The sequence below is a fragment of the Emys orbicularis genome, chromosome 9, assembly GCF_028017835.1.
Source record: "Emys orbicularis isolate rEmyOrb1 chromosome 9, rEmyOrb1.hap1, whole genome shotgun sequence".
Taxonomy (NCBI): Eukaryota; Metazoa; Chordata; order Testudines; family Emydidae; genus Emys; species Emys orbicularis.
Genome location: NC_088691.1, coordinates 12,105,659 through 12,128,457, shown reverse-complemented (window position 1 = coordinate 12,128,457; position 22,799 = coordinate 12,105,659). Strand labels below are relative to the sequence as shown.

At 42.8% G+C, this 22,799-nt stretch overlaps 1 protein-coding gene across 1 annotated transcript in view; it reads left to right on the top strand.

Annotated features, from left to right (window-relative positions):
- NRK (Nik related kinase) overlaps window positions 1–22,799 on the top strand; it is a 128,450-nt gene that overhangs the window by 69,354 nt on the left and 36,297 nt on the right. Inside the window, exons 13-18 of the mRNA XM_065410871.1 lie at window positions 119–283; window positions 3,103–3,267; window positions 7,409–7,561; window positions 17,856–17,987; window positions 19,287–19,354; window positions 20,385–20,500. Coding sequence (XP_065266943.1) covers window positions 119–283; window positions 3,103–3,267; window positions 7,409–7,561; window positions 17,856–17,987; window positions 19,287–19,354; window positions 20,385–20,500 — 799 coding nt within the window. The remainder of the gene's footprint in view (window positions 1–118; window positions 284–3,102; window positions 3,268–7,408; window positions 7,562–17,855; window positions 17,988–19,286; window positions 19,355–20,384; window positions 20,501–22,799) is intronic.

Sequence of the window (22,799 nt, the reverse complement as noted above, 5' to 3'; positions counted from 1 at the left end):
TTTTGGAATTGTCGCATAATTATGAATAAAAAGTGTATAGCTAATTGCCTAACTAATAATCTTTAAGCAAAGAAGTAAAATTTAAAATGAATAATGTTATTCCCTGGCACTTATTCAGCATCAGAAGAGAGAAGAAGAGCTCCGGAAGCAGCAAGAATGTGAGCAGAGATGGCCAGAAATTAAGGCAGTTCAGCGGAGAGATGAGAAGTGTGAAGATGACAGGAGAATTGTTGACGAGGAAATGTGCAAAGTGGACGGACAGAGGAAATCGGAAAGGAAGCAGGTATAACTCTAGGACTTACTGATGCAATTCATGGCTCCTTGTTTCTGTGGCTGAAGTCTAAGTTAATTAATGGAGTCTTGTTCCTATAGGTCAGGGACCATATAGAGGGGCTTTTTTCATTTACTGACTGGTTCTTTTCCTCACCTTAACAGCCCCTGGCAACTCTGCCCCTCTCTACTTGTATAGTGTTGAGTCATCTCCATTCCTCCAGCAATGCCAGATCTCTTCTCCCTAAGTTTTGCAGTTATTTCCATGCTGTTCCTTACTTGTAGAACTTCCTTACTGAACTGGTCTGTAAAATCACAACCCTCCTCTCCTTCAGCTCATGCCTTAAGGCGTACTCTACCACGGTGCATGTCGAAAATTACTAAAAACAGCCCAGTAGAGGCTGTGCATTTATCTGGTGTGACGGGTTAGATCACAGAAACCCCCTTGGGAACTGCCAACTGATGTGCCAAGACTACTTCTGCCCCTGCTTTCCCTGCCAGCCTGGGACTCCAGCACCCTGTCTTGTTGAGCCAGACACGCCAGTCTGCTCCAACACAGACCCAGGGTCTGAACCATGTGCCCCAAAGCTGCAGACTTAGTTGAAAGCAACTTGAGAAATGTTCCTGTCTTTAACACTCAGATGCCCAACTCCCACACATTTGCTCCAAACCCCAAATAAATCCGTTTTACCCTGTATAAAGCTTATACAAGGTAAACTCATAAATTGTTCACCTTCTATAACACTGAGAGAGATATGCACAGCTGTTTGCCGCCCCTTCCCCCCAGGTATTAATACATACTTGGGTTAATTGATAAGTAAAAAGTGATTTTATTAAATACAGAAAGTAGGATTTAAGTGGTTCCAAATAGTGACAGAGAGAACAAAGTGAATTACCAAGTAAAATAAAATAGAACATGCCAGTCTATGTCTAAGAAAACTGAATACAGATAAAACCTCACCAGTTCCAGTAAGCTTCCTTTTACAAACTAGTCTGGGTCCAGCAATCACTCACACCCCCTGTAGTTACTGTCCTTTGTTCCAGTCTCCTTCAGGTATCCTTGGGGGTGGAGAGGCTCTCTCTTTAACCAGCTGAAGACCAAATGGAGGGGTCTCCCAGGGGTTTAAATAGACTTTCTCCTCTGGGTGGAGACCCCCTCCTCTCCCCTATGCAAAGTCCAGCTCCAAGATGGAGTTTTGGAGTCACATGGGCAAGTCACATGTCCATGCATGACTCAGTTTTTACAGGCAGCAGCCATTGCTTACCTGCTCCCTTGAAGGTCCTCATGTAGATGTCTTATGTGGATTGGAGCCTCCCAAGATCCATTGTCCCTCAAGTGCTTCTTGATTGGGCACTTAATTTGCACATTCCTTTCTCAAGAAGCTGACCAAATGCTTTACAAAGGCTACTTAAAAATCAAGCCAGTGCCCAGCCAATATTCATAACTTTGAATACAAAAATGATACATGCAAACAAATAGGATTATTAGATTCAGTAGATCATAACCTTTACAGAGATATGTTACATGGCATATGTAGCATAAAACATATTCCAGTTATATCATATATACATTCATAATCATATTCCCATGAAGCCTTATGGGGTACACCATCACACCTGGGATGACTGGAGCACAGCACCCTCCTATCCCCAGCTCCCACTTATCTTTCATGCTGGGGAAGGCCAAGAGAGGGTGGTGTATGCCAAATCTGGCATACATCTGGGGACCTATCTACATAAAAGGATGTACCTGCCCCACCATGGCAGCTTTCCGGCTTCTGTGTGAGCAGTGCAAGTCTGGCCCTTTCTTTATATGCATTTCCTGTTGATTTAAATTGGATTATATTTCCCAGTAAAGTCAGAAAATTTGAAAGTCTTAATACATACAATAGGATACTGCCAGAAAGCATCAGATCTGGGATATTTCTTCTGTTCCTTGAAAGTAAAATAGAAAATGATGATTACATAAAACAATCAAAAGATGGAAATGGAATACAATGCAGATCCATCTGATCCCTCTGAGCACAATGTACATGAGATGGGCTTGGGGCATATGTTTTCTGTCTCCTATTTCATCTTGTCCTCCTGGAAAAGAAGGGCCAGGAACCACCACCCCCATTTACCCCGCCCGCTCGCAACACACACACACACACACACGCACACTTTCTGAATAAGTTTGTGAACTTGTTTACCCAATAAACTATATGATGTATGGTATACAATTAAAATAATCCCAGTCAATTACTTTTGACTTGATTGAAAATATAGTTATCCTATATGCTTCCCACAAACATCAGCCCATCTTTAATGTAAATCCCCAGCTCCTTTATTTTCCTTCTGAATATGACCAACCCCACTTTCTCCCTCACGAAATGAAGCTGAAATGGAAATATTTTCACCACCTCGATCTTGTAACAGACGCCAAGTCTAGCATTTTGGCCAGTGTTTTCACTGTGTTTTAACAGGTGAATTGCTTATATTGAATTGGAAACTTGGAACCCTTCAAAACTATAACGTTCAATAAAGCCACTGGCTTTTGGAAAAGTCATAAGAGTATTAGAAAGGCACCAATGAAAAATATTAAGCGAACACTTTGGAGCTGGCAGGGGAGCTTTTTCGTTATTGTTTTAGGTTCTACTTCTTTTAAATGCAAATGCAGGAAGTTTTGGTTTATATCCGACTTCGCAAGAGCCAGGATTCTAGCCATTTTCAAAGGGGACCTAAGAGAGTTGGGGACCCGACTCCTACTGAAATTCAGCTCACGCGAGCCCCTTTAAGAATCCCAATAGGAATGTTTAAAAAATGAAAATGTTAACATCGGCTTGTTTTTAGAAAAAGGTGGAAGAAGTGCAACACAATAAGAAGTTACATCGGACTCTTCCCAAAGATCAAACCCAACTGCTGTCTCTTCAGCACGACCACAAGCAAAAAAAGAAAGAGCTTCCAAAAAGCTCGAGTCCAGCATCACAGCCTCCGCCAAGCAGTACAAGCAAAGAGGTACTCACATAACAGATTTTTACAGTTACATTTTGCGATGTGCAGGTAACTCAGAGGAAGGGAATTGATTGGTCTTTTGGATAAACCTTAACCCAATTCTGGCCAAAGATGTGTATCTTCCCGGGCACTGTATATCGCAATGAAGCCTGATTGGCTACCACCTCTCCGTAGAGTACAGGTTTTCTCTCCATTACTTCTACTCCAAATCAAAGTGGATTTGATGAAGGAGAGGAGAATAGTGAGATCCTTCCACACAGCCAGTTTGGCCCACTTTCTGAAATGGCATGTAACCCATCTACTTTCTCTCGCTGTCATGTCCTTGCCTTCCAACTAGGGATGAATGAAACTTGTGGCATATGAGATTTGGTGAATCTCTGAGACTGATTTTAGGTTTGCAAAACTAGTTCAGATTCACAAACTTTTTTCCTCTATAATTTAAACCCGAGCACAGGTCTCTAGATTCCTGTTGCCAACAAACAAGCAATGTGACATCCTTTGCCACTCACTGTACTTAAAGATCTTTAGTTAGTTATTTGCAGTGTTGTTGTAAATGTGTTGGTCCCAGAATATTAGAGACACAACGTGGGTGAGGTGATGTCTTTTATTGGGCCTACTTCTGTTAGAGAGACACGCTTTCGAGCTACACAGAGCTCTTCCAGACTTGAAAAAGAGCTGTGTGTAGCTCAAAATCTTGTCTATTTCACCAACCGAAGTGGACCTAACAAAAGATATTACCCTCTACCACTTTGTCTCTTTACCTAATTAGTTCAGATTTGATGGATAATGCATGACCATGTAGTCAGTGACTTACTTTAGATAGTGCTTCAGTTCTTTTTGCTAATTCAAAAAGGCTTTTGCCCACAAAATGGATTCTTTATATGTGTATCCTACTGATTGTTTGTATCGTGTCATCTTGTCATGGAGCCAAAGCTCCTTTGCTTCCCTTATTGTATATATTATCCTATAATTTTTAGCCCCTTTTCTCTTTTTTAAACTTCCCAGCCAGGGGCTCAATCCTGCAGCCAATGGAACTACCACGTGATTAAAGTTAAACACGTACTGAAGTGCTTTGCTGGATTGGGAGCAGTTTGCTAGAACCTTGCAGAATCAAGCCCTGCGTGAAGCTATGTGTAAAGTATGGGGCATGAACAGTGTGGGTGATATTTCTAGCAAAGCACCTTCCAAAATATCTCAGTAAAGGCTTTGTGAAAAAGTGTGTGTGTGTGTGTGTGTCTAGAAAGCAGAACACTGCTGATAAGCATACTTTGTTCCAGTATCTAAATGAGTGAAGTCTGACGTTATCAGTGTATGAGCTTTAGATTAAGAGATCTGCAGATGTTCACAAGGTGGAATTTCCTCTGTTGCTGATAAATTAAATGAACTATTTTGCTAGAATTTTGAAATGATACATTTTAATACTGCAAAAAACCCAAGCAATGATATGAAATCAGTTTAGGGTAACAAAAGACCTAAGCGTGTTATTACAGTAGCTGTTTGTGAAAACAGAAGAATGCATAATTCTGTTTGAAGTGCAACTTAGCTATCAAAAACAAATGTCTCCTCTCCAAGAGGTTTATTGCATTAAGTAAGTAAATAAATAATGTAGTGAAATCTGAATTAGCTCTTTTGGAAGTCAGTGTTTGTTTTGGAAACCTAGCCAAGGCTGTGTCAGCAGGTTGGGCCCACAAAGAGAGAAGCGAGCTATTTACTAAAATACATACCTACAGGGGTCAATAAAAATGTTGTGCTTCTGCTAAACTTTCTGGGGGGTGGGGGAAGAAATGCATCTCTGTTGAGCCTATTTAACTTTCTGTTTGTGATAGCCAAGGGAAAAACCTACAGCAAAATGTCAACTCAAATATTCATCTCTTTTTGGCATGTATTCCATAAATTACCTCTTTGTATTTGAATAAAATGTATTGTAGAATTTAGTTCATATGGTTACTGTTAAATTTTAAGCTAAATATTGAATTCTGACATTACCAGTTGTACATAGCTGGACTCATCTGGAAATATGCATCACTGGGGAAAAAAGATAAGGGGAATCAGATAAATATGCTATTTCTTCACAAGTACTAATTGTCTCTTGTGTTCACTGTACCACACTGCAGCCATTTATTTATTCTATTTTTGACAATAGGTTATATTTAATCATATTTGTACATCACTATTTTTCTGAAAACATGTTGGAAAAGAATTGCAGGGTCTCCCAGCTAAATAAAAATCAGTGGAGCTGGTAAAATATTTTTTTTGTCAGATTTTGGAAAAAAGCCAGTTGCTTTTCAGTTCAACTTTTGTTTGTCGTCATTTAAAAAAATTCAAAATGTTTTGACCATCTCTAAAAATTAGGTCTCATTGAACTTATCAGTTGTATCGAACTTTCGCCTGCTTTATTATCCAAAGAGGTGCTAACTTCTGCACTACAAAAAACGTGGATACTGACAGAGGTTACTCCCTCTTCCAGAGCTTTTTCTGCAGAAATCGAATTTGTTAGGTTCATTAGTACTTTTAGTTAAATGACTGTTGACATACGCTCATGCCCAACCCAACCCTCTACAGCTGAGTAGAGAGAACTAAAAAAATTTGTTCTTTATGACCACGGAAGCTACTCTTGAGAATTCATTCGCTTAGCTATAAAAAGGGATGACTTAGAATCAGTTAATGGTTGTGGCTAAATTACAGCGCAAGACAATATACCTTTGGGTCTGCACTCCAAGGGAGGTGGGCACTCGAGTGCTGGGGCAAGTCCCTTAAGCTGAGTCTTCCCAGAGCTGAACTCAGTGTCTATGTCGTTCTGCAGCTGGGTGTAGCCCTGCCTGTGTGTCTGCTAGAGAAGGCTTAAGAGCCTGGCTCAGCTAGACAGGGTAAAGAAGGCCCAGGCTGGTGGAACCAGGTGGGCTCAGTGGTATCCCAGTACATCAGGTGGCACCTTAAAGGGGGGCAACCCATCACAGTCCAAAGTACTTTAATATTTTCTTTTTTTCTTGCTAGTGACTGGGGGTGGGGGGGGGGACTTGTCTTTTATTGATAGAGGATACAAAGGATGAAAACCTGGCCCCACTGCAATCAATGGGAGTGATGCCATTGACATCAGTGGGGCCAGAATTTCACATGAAGTTCTTGGTATACTTTGGAAGTTTGTTTGTTTTAATGAAGTCCTTTTTCCAATACAGATCTGTGAGACTATTGGGAATCATTCTCCATCACCAGTCATCAGCATGTTCCTAGAATATGCTCCCAACAGTGTTAATGCCCTTCCTAACATAGGCATAAGTACCCAGATACAGTGATAGGTGCATTAAAAAAACCTACCTAATAAAATAAAATATCTGGACATAAAATAGCTAGGAATGATTTAGCATTAATCTCTGGGTAGCTCTGTAAAACTGTTCCTATCCTTCTAAATCAGAGGAAAGGCGCAAGGTTTACACTAAAGAACTGGAATTAGTCCTGTTGAGTAAAACCAGAAAGAGCTGTAGGATCAAAACTGTGGGAAAGCAATTTTGTAGTGAGCAGGGCCTTTGGAAATGAAAGCATCTTTGTACAGTTTAGGGCATTTTCATCTGCCAATTTACGTGGTGTGGTTAACATTCCAAACTATATAAAATGCTATAACGTATTTTAATGCAGAAAACCACCTGTAGTAATGTCTGCTTTGTTGGGTCAGGTGACTGTATACCAGGAGGAGAAGGAATGGGTGCAGCAGACCACACATTGCAAAAAAAAAAAAAAAAAAGGGGGGGGGGAGGAATTCAATGTAGATTTTTAAATCCTGTTGAATGACATAAGGAAAGGTCCCCCTCCTCCTATGGGATCTCAACTAATAATACATTGGGTGGCATGAAAGAAAACAAATTGCAATCCAAGCATCTCACAGATGAGACTTTTACTTGGCAGTATCATGCTGCAGCGAGTTTTACTGCAGATTGGAAGCTTCATGCAAAAGGTGAGGTTCAAATTAGGGAGAATGTGTAGGTATCGATCCTTCACTTGGATCTACGTGGGCAGATCTTACACCCACACGGAGTCCCGTCAGAGTCAAAGTGGCTCTGCACAGACATCAGAGTGCACCCACAGGGATCTGAAGGCAGGACTGAGGCTGTTATCTGCAATGTGTGTGATTTTTATTTCTTGTTTTCAGGCCGAGGACAGAAAGAAGAAAAATGATGGGATGCAGACTCATCTCAACTGGGCAGCAGTTCTTGGACATGAAGCCACGCCACATACTAGACTAGGTTCTGGCAGTAGTTCTAGTCCTTGCACCCCAGCTTTGCAAAGAGCAGTGCTAGCGCAGGTAAAGTATCATTATTCCATAAGCAGTATGTAAAACATGGGGTGAAATCATGGCCTCACTTAAGTCAATTGCAGTCTCAGCAGAGGAGGTAATAGAGGCCTTCCTCCCTCTGACCCCCCTGGCACAGCTGACTAAGGGCTGTGACAATCTAGCCCTAAGAATTTGTTGATACATCCTTTCCTGATGAATTATAAATGGGATTATATGCAGATTAGGGCTACATTGCATTACATTGCAGATTAGGGCTAGATAACAGCTAATTTCAGATATGTTGATGCTTGACTGCACAGAGTCTCTGATGTCACTCTTACATGTGTCACAAAAAGCCTGAACCAACTATGCTGTTTTATTTCCTATGGAAGGAATTTATTCTGTATTATTTATATAGCACCAGAAAGGTACATGACACTTTACAGAACAAGTGAAAAAGGCGGAGAGTCCCTGAAGGCCTTGACACTGGCGAAATTGTTGCCAACCTGGTGAAATATTCTGAAAGCACACGGAGGTGGAATGAGGAATAGTTATCAATGTAGGGTCAGATTTTGCTCCCGTGTGGCGCCTGGAAGATCTGTGGAGTTCCTCTTGCTGAGTTTTCTCTGTGTTCTTCCCTCATTGGCCGAAGATTTGCCTCACCCTGGAAGAAGTAGGGGATTTGACCTAGAAGCCTTATAAATCCCCTAAAATCTCCAGCGAGCCAAGTGGGACACCAGCTATCTCCACTGAGGCTTACACCTTCACACCTAGAGGATAGTTAGGATAGGTCCATTCACTGGGACACCACACATGCATACAGGTTCTTCCCAGGCCCAGGACTCCAGTTCTAAACAGCATCCCAAAGGACACCAAGGCCTGGTCTACACTACGACTTTAATTCGGATTTAGCTGCCTTAATTCGAATTAACGCTTGACCCGTCCACACAACGAAGCCATTTAATTCGAATTAAAGGGCCCTTTAATTCGATTTCTGTACTCCACCCCGACGAGCGGAGTAGCGCCAAAATCGAATTTGTCAATTCGAATTAGCGTTAGTGTGGCCGCAATTCGATGTTATTGGCCTCCAGGAGCTATCCCACAGTGCACCATTGTGACCGCTCTGGCCAGCAATCTGAACTCGCATGCACTGGCCAGGTGGACAGGAAAAGCCCCGGGAACATTTGAATTTCATTTCCTGTTTGCACAGCGTGGAGAGCACAGGTGACCACAGAGAGCTCATCAGCACAGGTAACCATGCAGGCTGATAATCGAAAAAGAGCACCAGCATGGACCGTACAGGAGGTACTGGATTTGATCTCTATATGGGGAGAGGATTCAGTGCTAGCTGAACTGCGTTCGAAAAGACGAAATGCCAAAACTTATGAAAAAATTTCCAAGGGCATGATGGAGAGAGGCCACAATAGGGACACAGATCAGTGCCGCGTGAAAGTCAAGGAGCTCAGACAAGCCTATCAAAAAGCAAAGGAGGCAAACGGTCGCTCCGGGTCAGAGCCGCGGACATGCCGCTTCTACGCTGAGCTAAATGCATTTCTAGGGGGGGCCGCCACCACTACCCCACCTCTGACTGTGGATTCCGAGCTGGGGATAATCTCATCAGGTACACCTGATGATTCCGCGGAAGGGGAAGAGGAGGAGGAGGAGGACGAGCTGGCAGAGAGCACCCAGCTCTCCGTTCTCCCCAACAGCCAGGAACTGTTTCTCACCCTGACTGAAGTACCCTCCCAAGCCTCCCAAGCCAGCACCCAAGACCATGACCCCATGGAAGGGACCTCAGGTGAGTTTACCTTTTAAAATATAAAACATGGTTTAAAAGCAAGCATTTTTAATGATTAATTTGCCCTGAGCACTTGGGATGCATTCGCAGCCAGTACAGCTACTGGAAAAGTCTGTTAACATGTCTGGGGATGGAGCGGAAATCCTCCAGGGACATCTCCATGAAGCTCTCCTGGAGGTACTCCAAAAGCCTTGCCACAAGGTTTCTGGGCAGTGCAGCCTTATTCCGTCCTCCATGGTAGGACACTTGACCACGCCATGCTAGTAGCAAGTAATCTGGTATCATTGCCTGACAGAGCCTGGCAGCGTATGGTCCCGGTGTTTGCTGGCATTCAAGCAACATCCGTTCTTTATCTTGCTGTGTAATCCTCAGGAGAGTGATATCGCTTAGGGTAACCTGGTTGAAATAAGGGAATTTAATTAAGGGGACTGAGGTGGCCGTTCCTACTGGGCTGTTTGCCTGTGGCTGAAAAGAAATCCTTCCCTGCATTTAGCCAAGTGCAAGGGGGGGGGGGGGGGAGGATTGGCCCAGAGCTTTTCGCGTTTTGCTAGCAGGGATCTTCCCTGATACCAGCCAGGCGGTGGGGGGAGGGAGAAAGCACTCATCCCAGAGAATTCATGGCGGGTGGGGGGGGTGGTGTTAGTTTGGTTCCTGCAGGGATCTTCCCTGATACCAGCCACGCGGTGGGGGGAGGGAGAAAGCACTCATCCCAGAGAATTCATGGCGGGTGGGGGGGGGTGGTGTTAGTTTGGTTCCTGCAGGGATCTTCCCTGATACCAGCCACGCGGTGGGGGGAGGGAGAAAGCACTCATCCCAGAGAATTGGATGGGGGGGGGGGTGTTAACCTTCAGCAGCAGAAAACAAGCTAACAGGAAAACTGCAGCACAACGGGCTTTGCTTGGTATGTGGGAAAGCAGGGCGCAGAAGCCTAAAGACAGTGGCTTACCATGGCAGCATGCAAGGTGAATTCTGTTGCCCCGACCTGCGTCTGTGATCTCTAGCAGCAAAGCCACAGGCACTCAATATTAAGAGGCAAAATGCGACCTTGCACAGAAATCACATGTGCTATGTAATGTGAATAGTATACACCGTGAAAGAGTATAAGCATTGTTCTGAAAAATGTATCTTTTAAAAAAATTCTCTCCTTTTTTCACTCCCTCCAGCAGGTGCAAATGTTTCAAGCCTCCCTCCTCCTTCCCGAAGGCTATCCCAGATAAGGCGTCGTAAAAAAAAGACGAGAGAAGAGATGTTTTCCGAAATCATGCAATCCACCAGGAATGAAAGAGCTCATCTGAATGAGTGGAAGGAGACGGTTTGCAAGTATAGGAAAGAAGCCAGTGACCGTGAGGACAGGAGGGACCAACGTGAGGACATGAGGGACCAACGTGAGGACATGAGGGACCAACGTGAGGACAGAAGGGACCAACGTGAGGAGAGGAGAGACGCTCGAGATGAGAGGTGGCGGCAGGAAGATCAGAGGAGTCGGGAAGCAACGCTGGGGCTGCTGCGTGAGCAAACAGACATGCTCCGGCGTCTGGTGGAGCTTCAGGAACGGCTGCTGGAGAACCGAGTGCCGCTACAGCCCCTGTATAACCCCCCTACCTCCTCACCATGTTCCATAGCCTCCACACCCAGACGTGTAAGAACACGGGGGGGGAGGCTCCGTACACCCTCCCATTCCACCCCAGTGGACAGCCCAAGCAAAAGGCTGCCATTTTTTTAACCTTTTTTTACTGGGCTTTTCCTTCCCGCAGATCCTCCTCCCAAACCCCACTCAGGTTCTGTGCCGCTACAGCCCCTGTATAACCCCCCTACCTCCTCACCATGTTCCATAGCCTCCACACCCAGATGTGTAAGAACACGGGGGGGGAGGCTCCGTACACCCTCCCATTCCACCCCAGTGGACAGCCCAAGCAAAAGGCTGCCATTTTCTTAACCTTTTTTTACTGGGCTTTTCCTTCCCGCTGATCCTCCTCCCAAACCCCACTCAGGTTCTCTCCCTCTTTTTATAATCAATTAATAAAGAATAAATGATTTTTAAACAATGGTGACTTTATTTCCTTTGAAAGCAAGCTGGGGGAAGGGGGAGGGTGGGTTCCTTACAGAGAATGAGTCAATAAAGGGGGCGGGTTTTCAGGAAGGATAAACAAACATAAATTTCACACTGTAGCCTGGCCAGTCATGAAACTGGTTTTCAAAGCTTCCCTAATGCGCAGCGCTTCATCGTGTGCTCTTCTAATCGCCCTGGTGTCTGGCTGCGAGTAATCAGCAGCCAGGCGATTTGCCTCAGCCTCCCACCCTGCCATAAAGGTCTCCCCCTTGCTCTCACAGAGATTGTGAAGCACACAGCAAGCAGTAATAACAATGGGGATATTGGTTTGGCTGAGGTCTGAGCGAGTCAATAAGGATCGCCAGCGACCTTTTAAACGGCCAAATGCACATTCTACCACCATTCTGCACTTGCTCAGCCTGTAGTTGAACAACTCCTGACTCCTGTCCAGGCTGCCTGTGTATGGCTTCATGAGCCATGGCATTAAGGGGTAGGCTGGGTCCCCAAGAATAACAATTGGCATTTCAACATCCCCCACGGTTATTTTCTGGTCCGGAAAGTAAGTCCCTTGCTGCAGCCGTTTAAACAGATTGGTGTTCCTGAAGACGCGAGCGTCATGAACCCTTCCCGGCCAGCCCACATGGATGTTGGTGAAACGTCCCTTGTGATCCACAAGTGCTTGCAGCACCATTGAGAAGTACCCCTTGCGGTTTATGTACTGGGTACCCTGGCGCTCCGGTGCCAAGATAGGAATATGGGTTCCATCTATTGCCCCACCACAGTTAGGGAATCCCATTGCAGCAAAGCCATCCACTATGACCTGCACATTTCCCAGAGTCACTACCTTTCGTAGCAGCACCTCCGTGATTGCTTTGGCTACTTGCATCACAGCAGCCCCCACAGTAGATTTGCCCACTCCAAATTGATTCCCGACTGACCGGTAGCTGTCTGGCGTTGCAAGCTTCCACAGGGCTATCGCCACTCGCTTCTCAACTGTGAGGGCTGCTCTCATCTTGGTATTCTGGCGCTTCAGGGCAGGGGAAAGCAAGTCACAAAGTTCCATGAAAGTGCCCTTACGCATGCGAAAGTTTCTCAGCCACTGGGAATCGTCCCACACCTGCAACACTATGCGGTCCCACCAGTCTGTGCTTGTTTCCCGGGCCCAGAATCGGCGTTCAAAGCCTATAACCTGGCCCATTAACATCATAATCTCCAAAGCACCGGGGCCCGCGGTCTCAGAGAATTCTGTGTCCGTGTCCATGTCCTCATCACGCTGGTCGCTGCGCTGCAATCGCCGCCTCCTCCTCCTCCTCGCCTCTTTTTTCTGGTCCTGTGTAAGCATAAACTCCACGAGAAAGCGCGAGGTGTTTACAATGTTCAAGACTGCGTTCTGGAGCACAACGGGATCCATGCTTGATGCAGAATGGAGTCTGCAGAGTTCACTCAGGAAAAAAGGCGCGAAATGGTTGTCTGCCGTTGCTTTCAGGGAGGGAGGGGGAGGCTGTACCCAGAACTACCTGCGACAATGTTTTTTGCCCCATCATGCACTGGGGTCTCAACCCAGAATTCCAAGGGGGGTGGAGACTGCGGGAACTATGGGATAGCTATGTAAAAGCTACCCACAATGCAACGCTCTGGAAATCGATGCTACTATGGTAGCTTGGACGCAAACCACCGAATTAATGGTGCCTAGTGTGGCCGAATACATTCGAATTTATAAAATCGGTTTCCTAAATTCGAATTATATAAATTCGAATTAATCCTGTAGTGTAGACATACCCCAAGAAGCTGCCACTTTCCACTACTGTAGAGGGTTTCACAATTTCCAGAATAATTTTTTCACCGTCATAACCCTGAACGACTTCTCAAATTAAGATGTGGACTACACACTTCTTGTTTTCTATTGCTGTTGCTGTCATCTGCTGTTCCTGCTTCAGGCCCCAGCTTTCCTGAACTAATACAGCCGCCTCTAGAGAGGTATCTCTTTTTTGTGTTTGTGTGTGTGTGCGGTTATTTTCTTAAAGTGTGAGACCAGCTTAGGCACAATTCATCCTCTTTCCCCTCACCTCTCAGGCTGTATTCCACACTCTACTTCACTTTGCTTGGCCGGGAACCATTGCTGTAACTTTTTCATGATCCTTTTGATTTTTCCTTCCTTGTTCTCATGACACTCATCCATATACCTATTTTTTACTCCTATCCTTACAGCTTCTGCCCCATGTGAGTTGCCCAAATCTCTGCTATTAGACTCTGTATACTAACGTAACTGTCCTAAAACTGGAAGTTGGCTTAAAGATTCCTGTATCAAAGGCAGAAATTATATCTACACATGGTTTCCAAAAAGCATGTTTGGAAACATACTGTGTAAGAATCCTTCTCTTACATCAAAAACTTTTAGTTTTGCCATTAGTCTCAAGAAGAAAAGAGTTTTGTGTTTTCATTCCTTTTGTTAATCATATGAATGTACACACTATAACTTAGCATTTTGGGGCAAGGTGGAATGAACCAATGCATTCTTGCCACGTGTGCTTATGGTAAAAGATGGCTCAGAGACCAGTCAGTCATCTGCAGCATACAAGACTCGGAGACATAGACTGGTAAAACTAAGTATAGAGGGGTAAAGTTCATTTGTTTCTCAAAATATAATACCATTGACTTAAAAGTAAACTGTAAAACTAATACGAAAACTGAATTAATCCCAGATGTGTGTGTTGAAGTACCACTATCCAGGCTTTGAAAAGTCAGAGTAGGGGCTGTATGTTGTCATAATTCAGACTCTGTGAGATCAAGTGACACTTAATGGTTTGCTTAACCTATATCCGAATGATTAAAAAAGAAATCTCATCACAACCACTAAGACACAGAGAGCCTGATTTGGAAGTGCCTTGCACTTTGTGTAGTCCTGTACACCCATGCAATGTTGGTGTAAAACATTACCACATCCTAATGGTTACATTTTCCACCCACACTTCACTCACTTTGCATATGATAAGGTGCAAAGCTGTGGTGAATCAAGCCCCATGATGATCTGTGATGCATTCTGGGTAATCTTCAGAATAACCTGGTGCCTGAGACTTATTTTTAAAAAATCACGTATTTCCCCTCTCGCTGTTTCCCACAGCTGGGTTAATGGAAAAATTTAGCGCACAAATCTGTGATGAACTCAGTTTTCATTGGCTTTGTGGTTCACCTGTAAGGATTTTTTGGACATATTTTCTCAGTTGTATACATTAAAATTTATAGAACACTATTAATGTCCTACTTTTTTGCCAAATTAGAACCAGAAAGCTGGCTATATTAAAATAATAAGCTGTGCATTAAATCATGAATTGATCCAAGCTCTGCAACAAAGATACCAGTAATTTTAAAAAATCCCCTTCTTTATGCCATCCTATGACAAGATGTGGATAGTATCTAGGAACGCCTGTGGATGCACGCCAAAATGTTATTAGGGCTGTCCTCACAAAGCAATCCAGGGTGTCTTGTATTCCCCCTCTGGAATCTTTTTCAAACAAGGATGGCCTTACTGCTGAGTGTTATATCCTCTTCTGTCATAATTCACATGCAGCAAAGAGCCCATTACCTCAACTCAGTTAGGATCCATTCTTTGATCCCAGTGCATCTTTCTGAAACCCACAGGGAAACCTCAGGGGTTAGGAGTGGATGGTATGCCCTCACTTTTGCTTATAATAAAAACAGTAGGAGATTGAGCTCTATTTAATTCAAAATCATCAACAGAGCTTTTCCCTGTAAAAACGATTCGTTCGGACAAGCGCAAGGAGATGCAATATTAGCTATAGGGCTTAGTGTGACATCCACCGTTGTACACAGAGCCAGGACAAGTCCTACTTAAGCTCTGTTAGGTTCTGGTTTGCAGAAGACGTCACAGGATGATGGATTCCGATTTATCACCAATACCCCAGGGTGCCACTGCTTTTGATTTATAGGGTGTAATTCTGGCTCCATAGAAGTCAGTGGCAAAACTCCCTTAGACTTCAGAGGGGCCAGACTTTCACTCATTGTTCATAAGTGGGACCTGAATGCTATGTTAGCCTTGGGCTGGCTATCTGCACAGGAGTAGATTTCACCCTTAGAGCACATGGTTGGATTTGTCCAGTCACTGGGACCCTGATTCAGCAAAGCAGTTAGGCATGTGCCTAATTTTAAGCACAGGAGTAGTCCCCTTGACGTCAACAGAACTGCTCGCATGCTTAAATTTAGGCACATACTTAAGTACTTTGTTGCATGAGGGCCTAGGAGAAGATGGAGAAAAATGTTCCTGTGTATTGATAACATACTGGTTATAAAACCCATACCTATCCCCAGGTTACACCGGTTTAGGGAACAACTTGCAGCCACAAATAATTTCGGTTAAATAAAAACTATTATTAGTGGCAATCATGGTGGGCAAAAAAGTTATTTTGGTCAAAATGAAAAGGACACAAGCTGGAAAAATAGATCATTAGATGTTCTAACTGCTGATAAAGGTATTTACTCTAAAGAGAGTCAACCTAACTTATCCCCCCAAAACTGAGATAAAGCACCTTGAATCTCTAAGCAGATGAAATAGATAAAACTGTGTCCTGCATCTGGTTTTCCTATCCAAGCCTGGAAAGTATAAACTGGGATTTGCTTACTTTTCTTTTATACTTTGTTCCTTTCAATATTTGTTAAGGAATCTTAATGAGGACCTATTGTTCCCATAAAGTAGTTAGTCCAGGTTGGGTTATAAAGACTTCAGAATCATAATACATTATGTTACTGAAATTCTGTGCCTAGATCTTAGTTATTTGTTTTACTTGTATTTTTTATATAAATTACAGTATTGCTCCTTGAAAATTAAGGAAATATTAAGTAAATAATAATCACCTCTGTTTATAGTATCTTTCTACTGAGCATTTTAAAATTTTGTACAGACTTCAGTTAATTAGTCAGTAAAATACCACTATGAGGTATTGTATAGATAAAATGTGTGAAGAAACTTCACTCATCATTGAACTGCAGCTACCTCTGGAATGAACCACAGCAGCTGTTTAACTGAGCGTAGCAACACACTGTAGCAGTTTGGGACAAGAAATTCCCACTGAATTCATAGTGGGATTTTAAGAGGCAACATGTAATTTGGTTAGGATACAGGTTTAGTACCTTTATTCTTATAAAAAATTGCAATGGTATCTTTAAGGACTGGAAGTGATCCTGGTTTTATGGTGCTTTTGAAAGGAGGTACCTTGAAAGGAGGCAGCAAGATGTTAGCATGCTTGGGCATTGCTTCAATCCTGAATCAGAGGGAAGAATGTCAACTAATGAATAACTAATAGCACTTCCTGCAGTACCTAGATGTTCTCTGGAGAGCTCCTGCCATGCTTAGCATGTGAGATCTGACAGGATAACAGCATGAGAGATTATAGCTGCAGGCATCTCTCTGATATTACTAACAACACCAAATGGATTGCTACATAGAAATTCCTCTGGATGGACCCAGCTCACACAACATCATTGCCAGATAGTCTCCCTTATTCTTTTCTTGAATCCAAGAAGCTTGCTCTTTTCAGAGACAATCATCACAGTTGACTTTTTTGGCTTCTTTCACCCCATGGATGAGTCTAATTACACTGCGGAGCTAGATTAATTGTTTTTATAGAACTCAAAAGGATTTTTTTTTCTTAGCCAGAAACCCTAAGTAGCAAATGCTGAGTATTTGGTTCTTCTGAAAGTTTGAGTTTTAAAGTCTTTAAACGTTCTTCCATTGAGAATGAAGAGCATAGGCGAGAATATTTTCTTGCCAGTTCAGGACAGCTGCTGGTCAAATACAACAACCTGCTTTTATCAGGGAGCTTTTTTAAACAGACATGTGCCCAAATTGGCACCCCTTGATTTGATTCTCCCTGAGCGCTGGTGAAATTTTTGTTTCAAATCTGATTCATGGCTTGGTCTCGTCTTTAATTTGTACAGCTCTTGGGGGGAAAACTGTTAGTTACATTTTGAGAAACACGTCTGCAATACTTAACTCTGAAAATAGGAGTATTTGATTGCTTTATATGCAACATGCATACTTGAAATTAATTCTTGCATGAAATATTCATTTCAAAATCTGTTTGATTTGCAGCATATGTTTTATACCATCCAGTTAAGCAGTTGGCCATGTACTACTAATGAAATATTAGCTTTTATGGGTTGTTGTTTTTTTGTTTTTTTTTGAGGATGAATGTGAAATATAAGAATTTTTTTACTGGCAATATATTTTATGGTACCCATTATCATGAAATCTTGGTACACCACATCCTGAAAATAAATAAGTTCCTTTACAATGGTAAAGATAAATAAGACTGTATTCATGTGCCAGTGGTCCTTATTTAATGCAATATGTCTGCTTTGCCAAATACCTGGCTAGACCAATAGTGTGGTGGTGGTAGTGTTTGTAGAGTGATTCTACTGGCTGGGGGATAGTGTTTGACATAAACTTCATTTGTTTGAAGAGTGAAAACCTCCGGACCAGTAGAGACGTATACCACAGCAGTTCACTGTCAGACATGGTGATAACACCAACGAGCCCAGGACAGGATGATGTATTCTGGAGCGTTTGTCAAAATGAAGAGCAGCCTCCAAAGGTACTGGAAACTGAAGGGGTATATCTTTCAGCAGGACCTTATTAATAGTGCCTAATTCAGCTCCACTGAAGTCAGTGGGATTCATTCCATTGACTTGCTTCATTAAGCATTGAATAAGGTCCTTTACCCCCATACACACGACCAGAACTTACACATGTGCCTTGATACCACACTGATGGGCACATGACAGATTAATTCTCCCCTTGATGCAGATCTGAAACCTGCTGTTTTTTTCCCCCCATCTCACTATCCATTTCTTAATCTACAGTTCATTTACAGTTGCTAGGAATGGCTATTGCAGATTAAACCCAACACGCTGATGAAGGGGTTATGTGTAAAATCTTGGCAAAACTCCCACTGACTTCAGTGAAGTTAGGATTTCACCCTGTAATTCTGTCACTCCCTTCTTTTTACTGCATCTTTACACATGGGTTAGAATAGACTGATCGGATATTAGTAAAATTGCCCAGGAGTTCAACATTGGTTATGGGGCTGAAGAGATCTTGCTAATCTGGAAAGGATAATGTAAAAACATGGATTTGTGTAAATATAATAATATCTGGTCTAACTGAGTGAGTGCTATGTATGTCAGTACATGTAATATATCTATAGATATACCTCTACCCCGATATAACGGTATCCTCGGGAGCCAAAAAATCTTACCGCGTTATAGGTGAAACCGCGTTATATCGAACTTGCTTTGATCCACCAGAGTGCGCAGCCCCGCCCCCCCGGAGCGCTGCTTTACCACGATATATCCGAATTCGTGTTATATCGGGTCACATATCGAGGTAGAGGTGTACTTACTTAGCAAGACCAACTATTTAGGTTTCTTTCCTCCCTGCCCCCCCAACCTCCCGCTCCGGCTTTGAAGAATCTAGTTACACTACAGAGCTAGATTATTAGTTCACATCATTAAAAGGATTTGTTGTTCCTTTTTTAGCCAAAACCCCTATGTACAAGTGCTGGATATTTGCATATATATGTTCTACTGCCTCCTGGGTGGGTGGGTGTGTGTTTTTTGTAGCAATTTAAGGTAATTCATCCTGTAAGCTGGTTGTCCCTGGACAGGAACAACATTTATGTGACCAGAACTGTATTTCCCCCATTCACTACAAAAACTGACCCGACCATAATGTCGTTTCCAAGAAAAAGACACATTCCCAGAATGTCCCACTGGAGCATTTTTCTTGTATGTGTTTTAGTCTGTCTTGTATTTATGCAGGGCATACATTGGGATTATTAACTGAGTATATGATATCAGAGTAGTGAACTGAAACATTTGGTTAAATCTTTAAGGTTCCAGAAAGAACAACCTCTAAATTTTACAGCAGGGATCATCTTGGCCATCAGAGATGTCCTTCAAGGTAAGCTCCTCTGTGTTTTGTGCTTAAACTAATGTTGATTTATTATCAACAGGAAAACTGAAGCCAGCTCATTAAAATCAAAGCCATAACTTCAGGAACTCCACTGTCAACGTCGGTTCATACTTCATTTAATGGCAGTTACAATTATTCCCTCTTCTGAGCCAACTTGCCCACAAAGTACCCAGCCAAATTTTCTGACCTTGAACCTTAAAGAAGCTTCTAAACCCACTCACATTTCTCCTCTTAACAGTTTACATGTGTAATTTTGAACGCAGATAAAACCTGCTTGTGGCTCTGCTTCTCTTTTTGCGTCAGCATAATTTTAATCTCATCATATTATCAGTCCCTAACTGCACTGATAATATGTAAGGGCCTGATCCTGCAATTTCATATGCAGGGCATGATGCTGAATGCTGTGAGTACTCTCATTTGGTCCAGTAGTTTGAGCACAATGAATACAACTCAGTGGGCCTGACTCTCCATTGCCCTGCATATGGTGCCATCATTCACACCAGCGCAAAAGTGGGTGTAAAACCCTTCAATGCAGCTTTGCTAGCACCCACTTGGCACTGGTGTAAATGACTTCATGGGAGCAGGCTAATGGAGAATCAGACCTACGTGTGTCACACTGTGGGCAGGGGATAGAGGTTGGTGGGTTTTGGCACTGATGCTCCTAGTTTCTGTCTCTGACTCTGCATATATGCAATTTAGCCGTGACTTGTGGTGTTTCTGCCAATAGCTTCATTACTAAGTGTGCTCTCTTTAAGAATTATAGGATGCAATGCAAAAAGGAGACATGGGCTAGTAGTTAAATCAGTGTTTGGAGTCAGGAATTCCACAGTCTTCATTTTGACCCTAGGCAAGTCCTTTATCTTCCTGTGTATTCAGTTCTCTGTTTGCAAATGGAGGTAATAATACCTACCTCCCGGGGGGGGTGTTCTGAGGCTGATTCAGTAACGTCTGTAAGTGCTCTGAGGCCCAGGAACAGAAATGCAAAATATTCTGATATGATTTTTGTCTTTGTGTTTAGTAACGTGCAGCAGTCATCCCCGGGGGGACATGCTTTGAAACTAAGCAGCAGCAGCAGCTCTCCTGGCAGCAGGCAATGGGAGATGGGATCTCATCTCAGCAAAAGATCAACCTCAGGTGATTCTTAGGTCAATGATTTATCAATCAAAATGTGTAACATTCCTATGCCTTGAAATCTGGTACATGTTGAGTCCAAGATGTCAAAATCTTGCATACAAATTTATATTTGTGTTCACTGCATGGCTTTTAGTGACATGATTTGGATTGCTTTCTGGATTGTATGGTCTGTGTTGCAAGCACAGAGTTAAAATAGAAACAGTTCCTTTTTTGAGTGCAAAACTGACTGTGAGCGTGTTCCCAGATGGAAAATGTAATAAGGAGGTGAAAAACAAAATCAATGTCTTTTTATTCACTAGTACTGTTGAAAGTCGGTAGATCTGGTGTTATGGGTACGTTGGCCTAATGCTATACTAAGGGTAACTCACCGGAGTTTTTCTTCATGACCTTTACTACTTTATTTGATTGCTAGCTAATGAGATGATACAGTTTAGCAGCTGTTATGCATTAACATTTCTGCACTCCATTATTGTTTTGGCTGGGAAAGACGTGAGATTCCCCATTCAGCATCTTATGAAACATTCCTTTGGTAGATTATAATTTATTGAAAACTATAGTGAAACTTTTAAAGAGGGCCGAAAGCAAATTATTAGATGGAGACAACCACATGTAGAGTAACCAAAACGTGTGGTGGGTTCTAAGCTTTGCATCACTACTTGTGAATGAAGACCTGCATAGCTCGCTTGGGTTATGCTAGTTCGTGCAAATGCGTGGCAGTACAAACTCAGATTCCTCTTAAATATGTGGCTTGAAGCACCAGCAGGCAGGGGCACTGAAGGGGAAGTAGACAGCCTTATTCCTCTCTAGTTACTCCTAAATGTATTATAATTTCATGTGTTGTTGTAGACGTGTTGGTCCCAGGATATTATAATTCTTATCATATATGTACCAGTTACATATATTAAGCCTAGCTGACCACTGCTTGTGTAGCTCTCTGCAAAATGGTAGCATTTGACACCCACTTTGCACTATGTAAATGACTACTAACGCGGGGAAAATCGTTGGTGTTTCCATCGGTTTTAAGGCTGATACCATGGTCTTAGAAATACAGTTCATAATAATATGGAATTTAAAGAAAATTTTATTTTTAAAGTGATGTTCATGTTAATTTACAAACACTTGACAAATGAAGGCCGAATTGCATATTTATTGCAGTCACACATTCAAGCAAACTTTGCTTTAAATTGTCATAAGATGTAGGAAACTTTGCTTCAAGAAAAATCCAAACCACGCTTTCAAATGATTCGACCTTGTTTTTCTTTTGCTTTTCTGTCATTTTACGTTTAAGTAATAGTTTAGCAATAAGCAGTCATGCAGCAACCCAACTCTGCTTTACCGTCTCTGTCTGATATGTAACGCCTGTGCTGTTCTGGTAAGGGGAAATGAAAACCTCACCGGCCATGGAAAGAATAGAAAAGCTCCCCAGTGGTTTAAACTGTCTCCTTGGGTTCTTAAGTGTAATTGAATTACAGCTAGATATGTGGTATTCAGGAAAAAGTTTTATTTTCTCAAATCCAAAGGAACAGTGAATTAGATCTTTAAGGGCTATAAATACATTTAAACTAATATAGCAGCCTAGTTGCTTTAAACACTCAGTGACTAGTAATGAGTTCTGAATCAAAACAGATTTAGAAAACGCTTAAATCCATATAGTGATTATAATAAAGTTATGTAAATACACCAATAACTGCCTGGATTATTGAGTCCTAATCTGTATGGGCCAGATTCAGCCATCCTTACTGTCACTGAGCAATGCCTTCCTTGGCAAGTAGTCCCGCTGATAGCAATGGGACAGGTCATGTAGAAAGTTAATAAGCAAGGAGCTGAGTTGTGAGCTGCCTTGCATGCCGGTGCAGAGGAGTAAGGGGTAATAAGGTGCCCACGTACTTCCTTTCATGGGCCAGTTGCATCATTAGTCTGTAACCCTTCTGCCCATCTAAGTTGGCAGCAACAAGGGCCGGGTTCTGTATCTAGGGGTTCCGTTTCAATAACGCAATGCAAAACCGGCTCGAGCCCCCACCCAGTGACCTGGGACAATTACATACCACCCCCCTGGGTGCCTCTAAGAGGCAATACTTCCCCTCTCGCAAGCACGGAGTCTGAGTGTAGCAGAAAATGTTTAATAACATGAGGTAAACGACATCAGCATTAAATTGGAAAAACACCACAAACAGGATTCATAACACAAACCATGAGCAATAAACCCACCCCAGCAAATTGGGCTGTGTCCTTTCCCTTTGGTTCTTGAATCCAGCAACCCAAAAATCACCCAGAGTCCCCAAAGTCCAACACCCCCAAA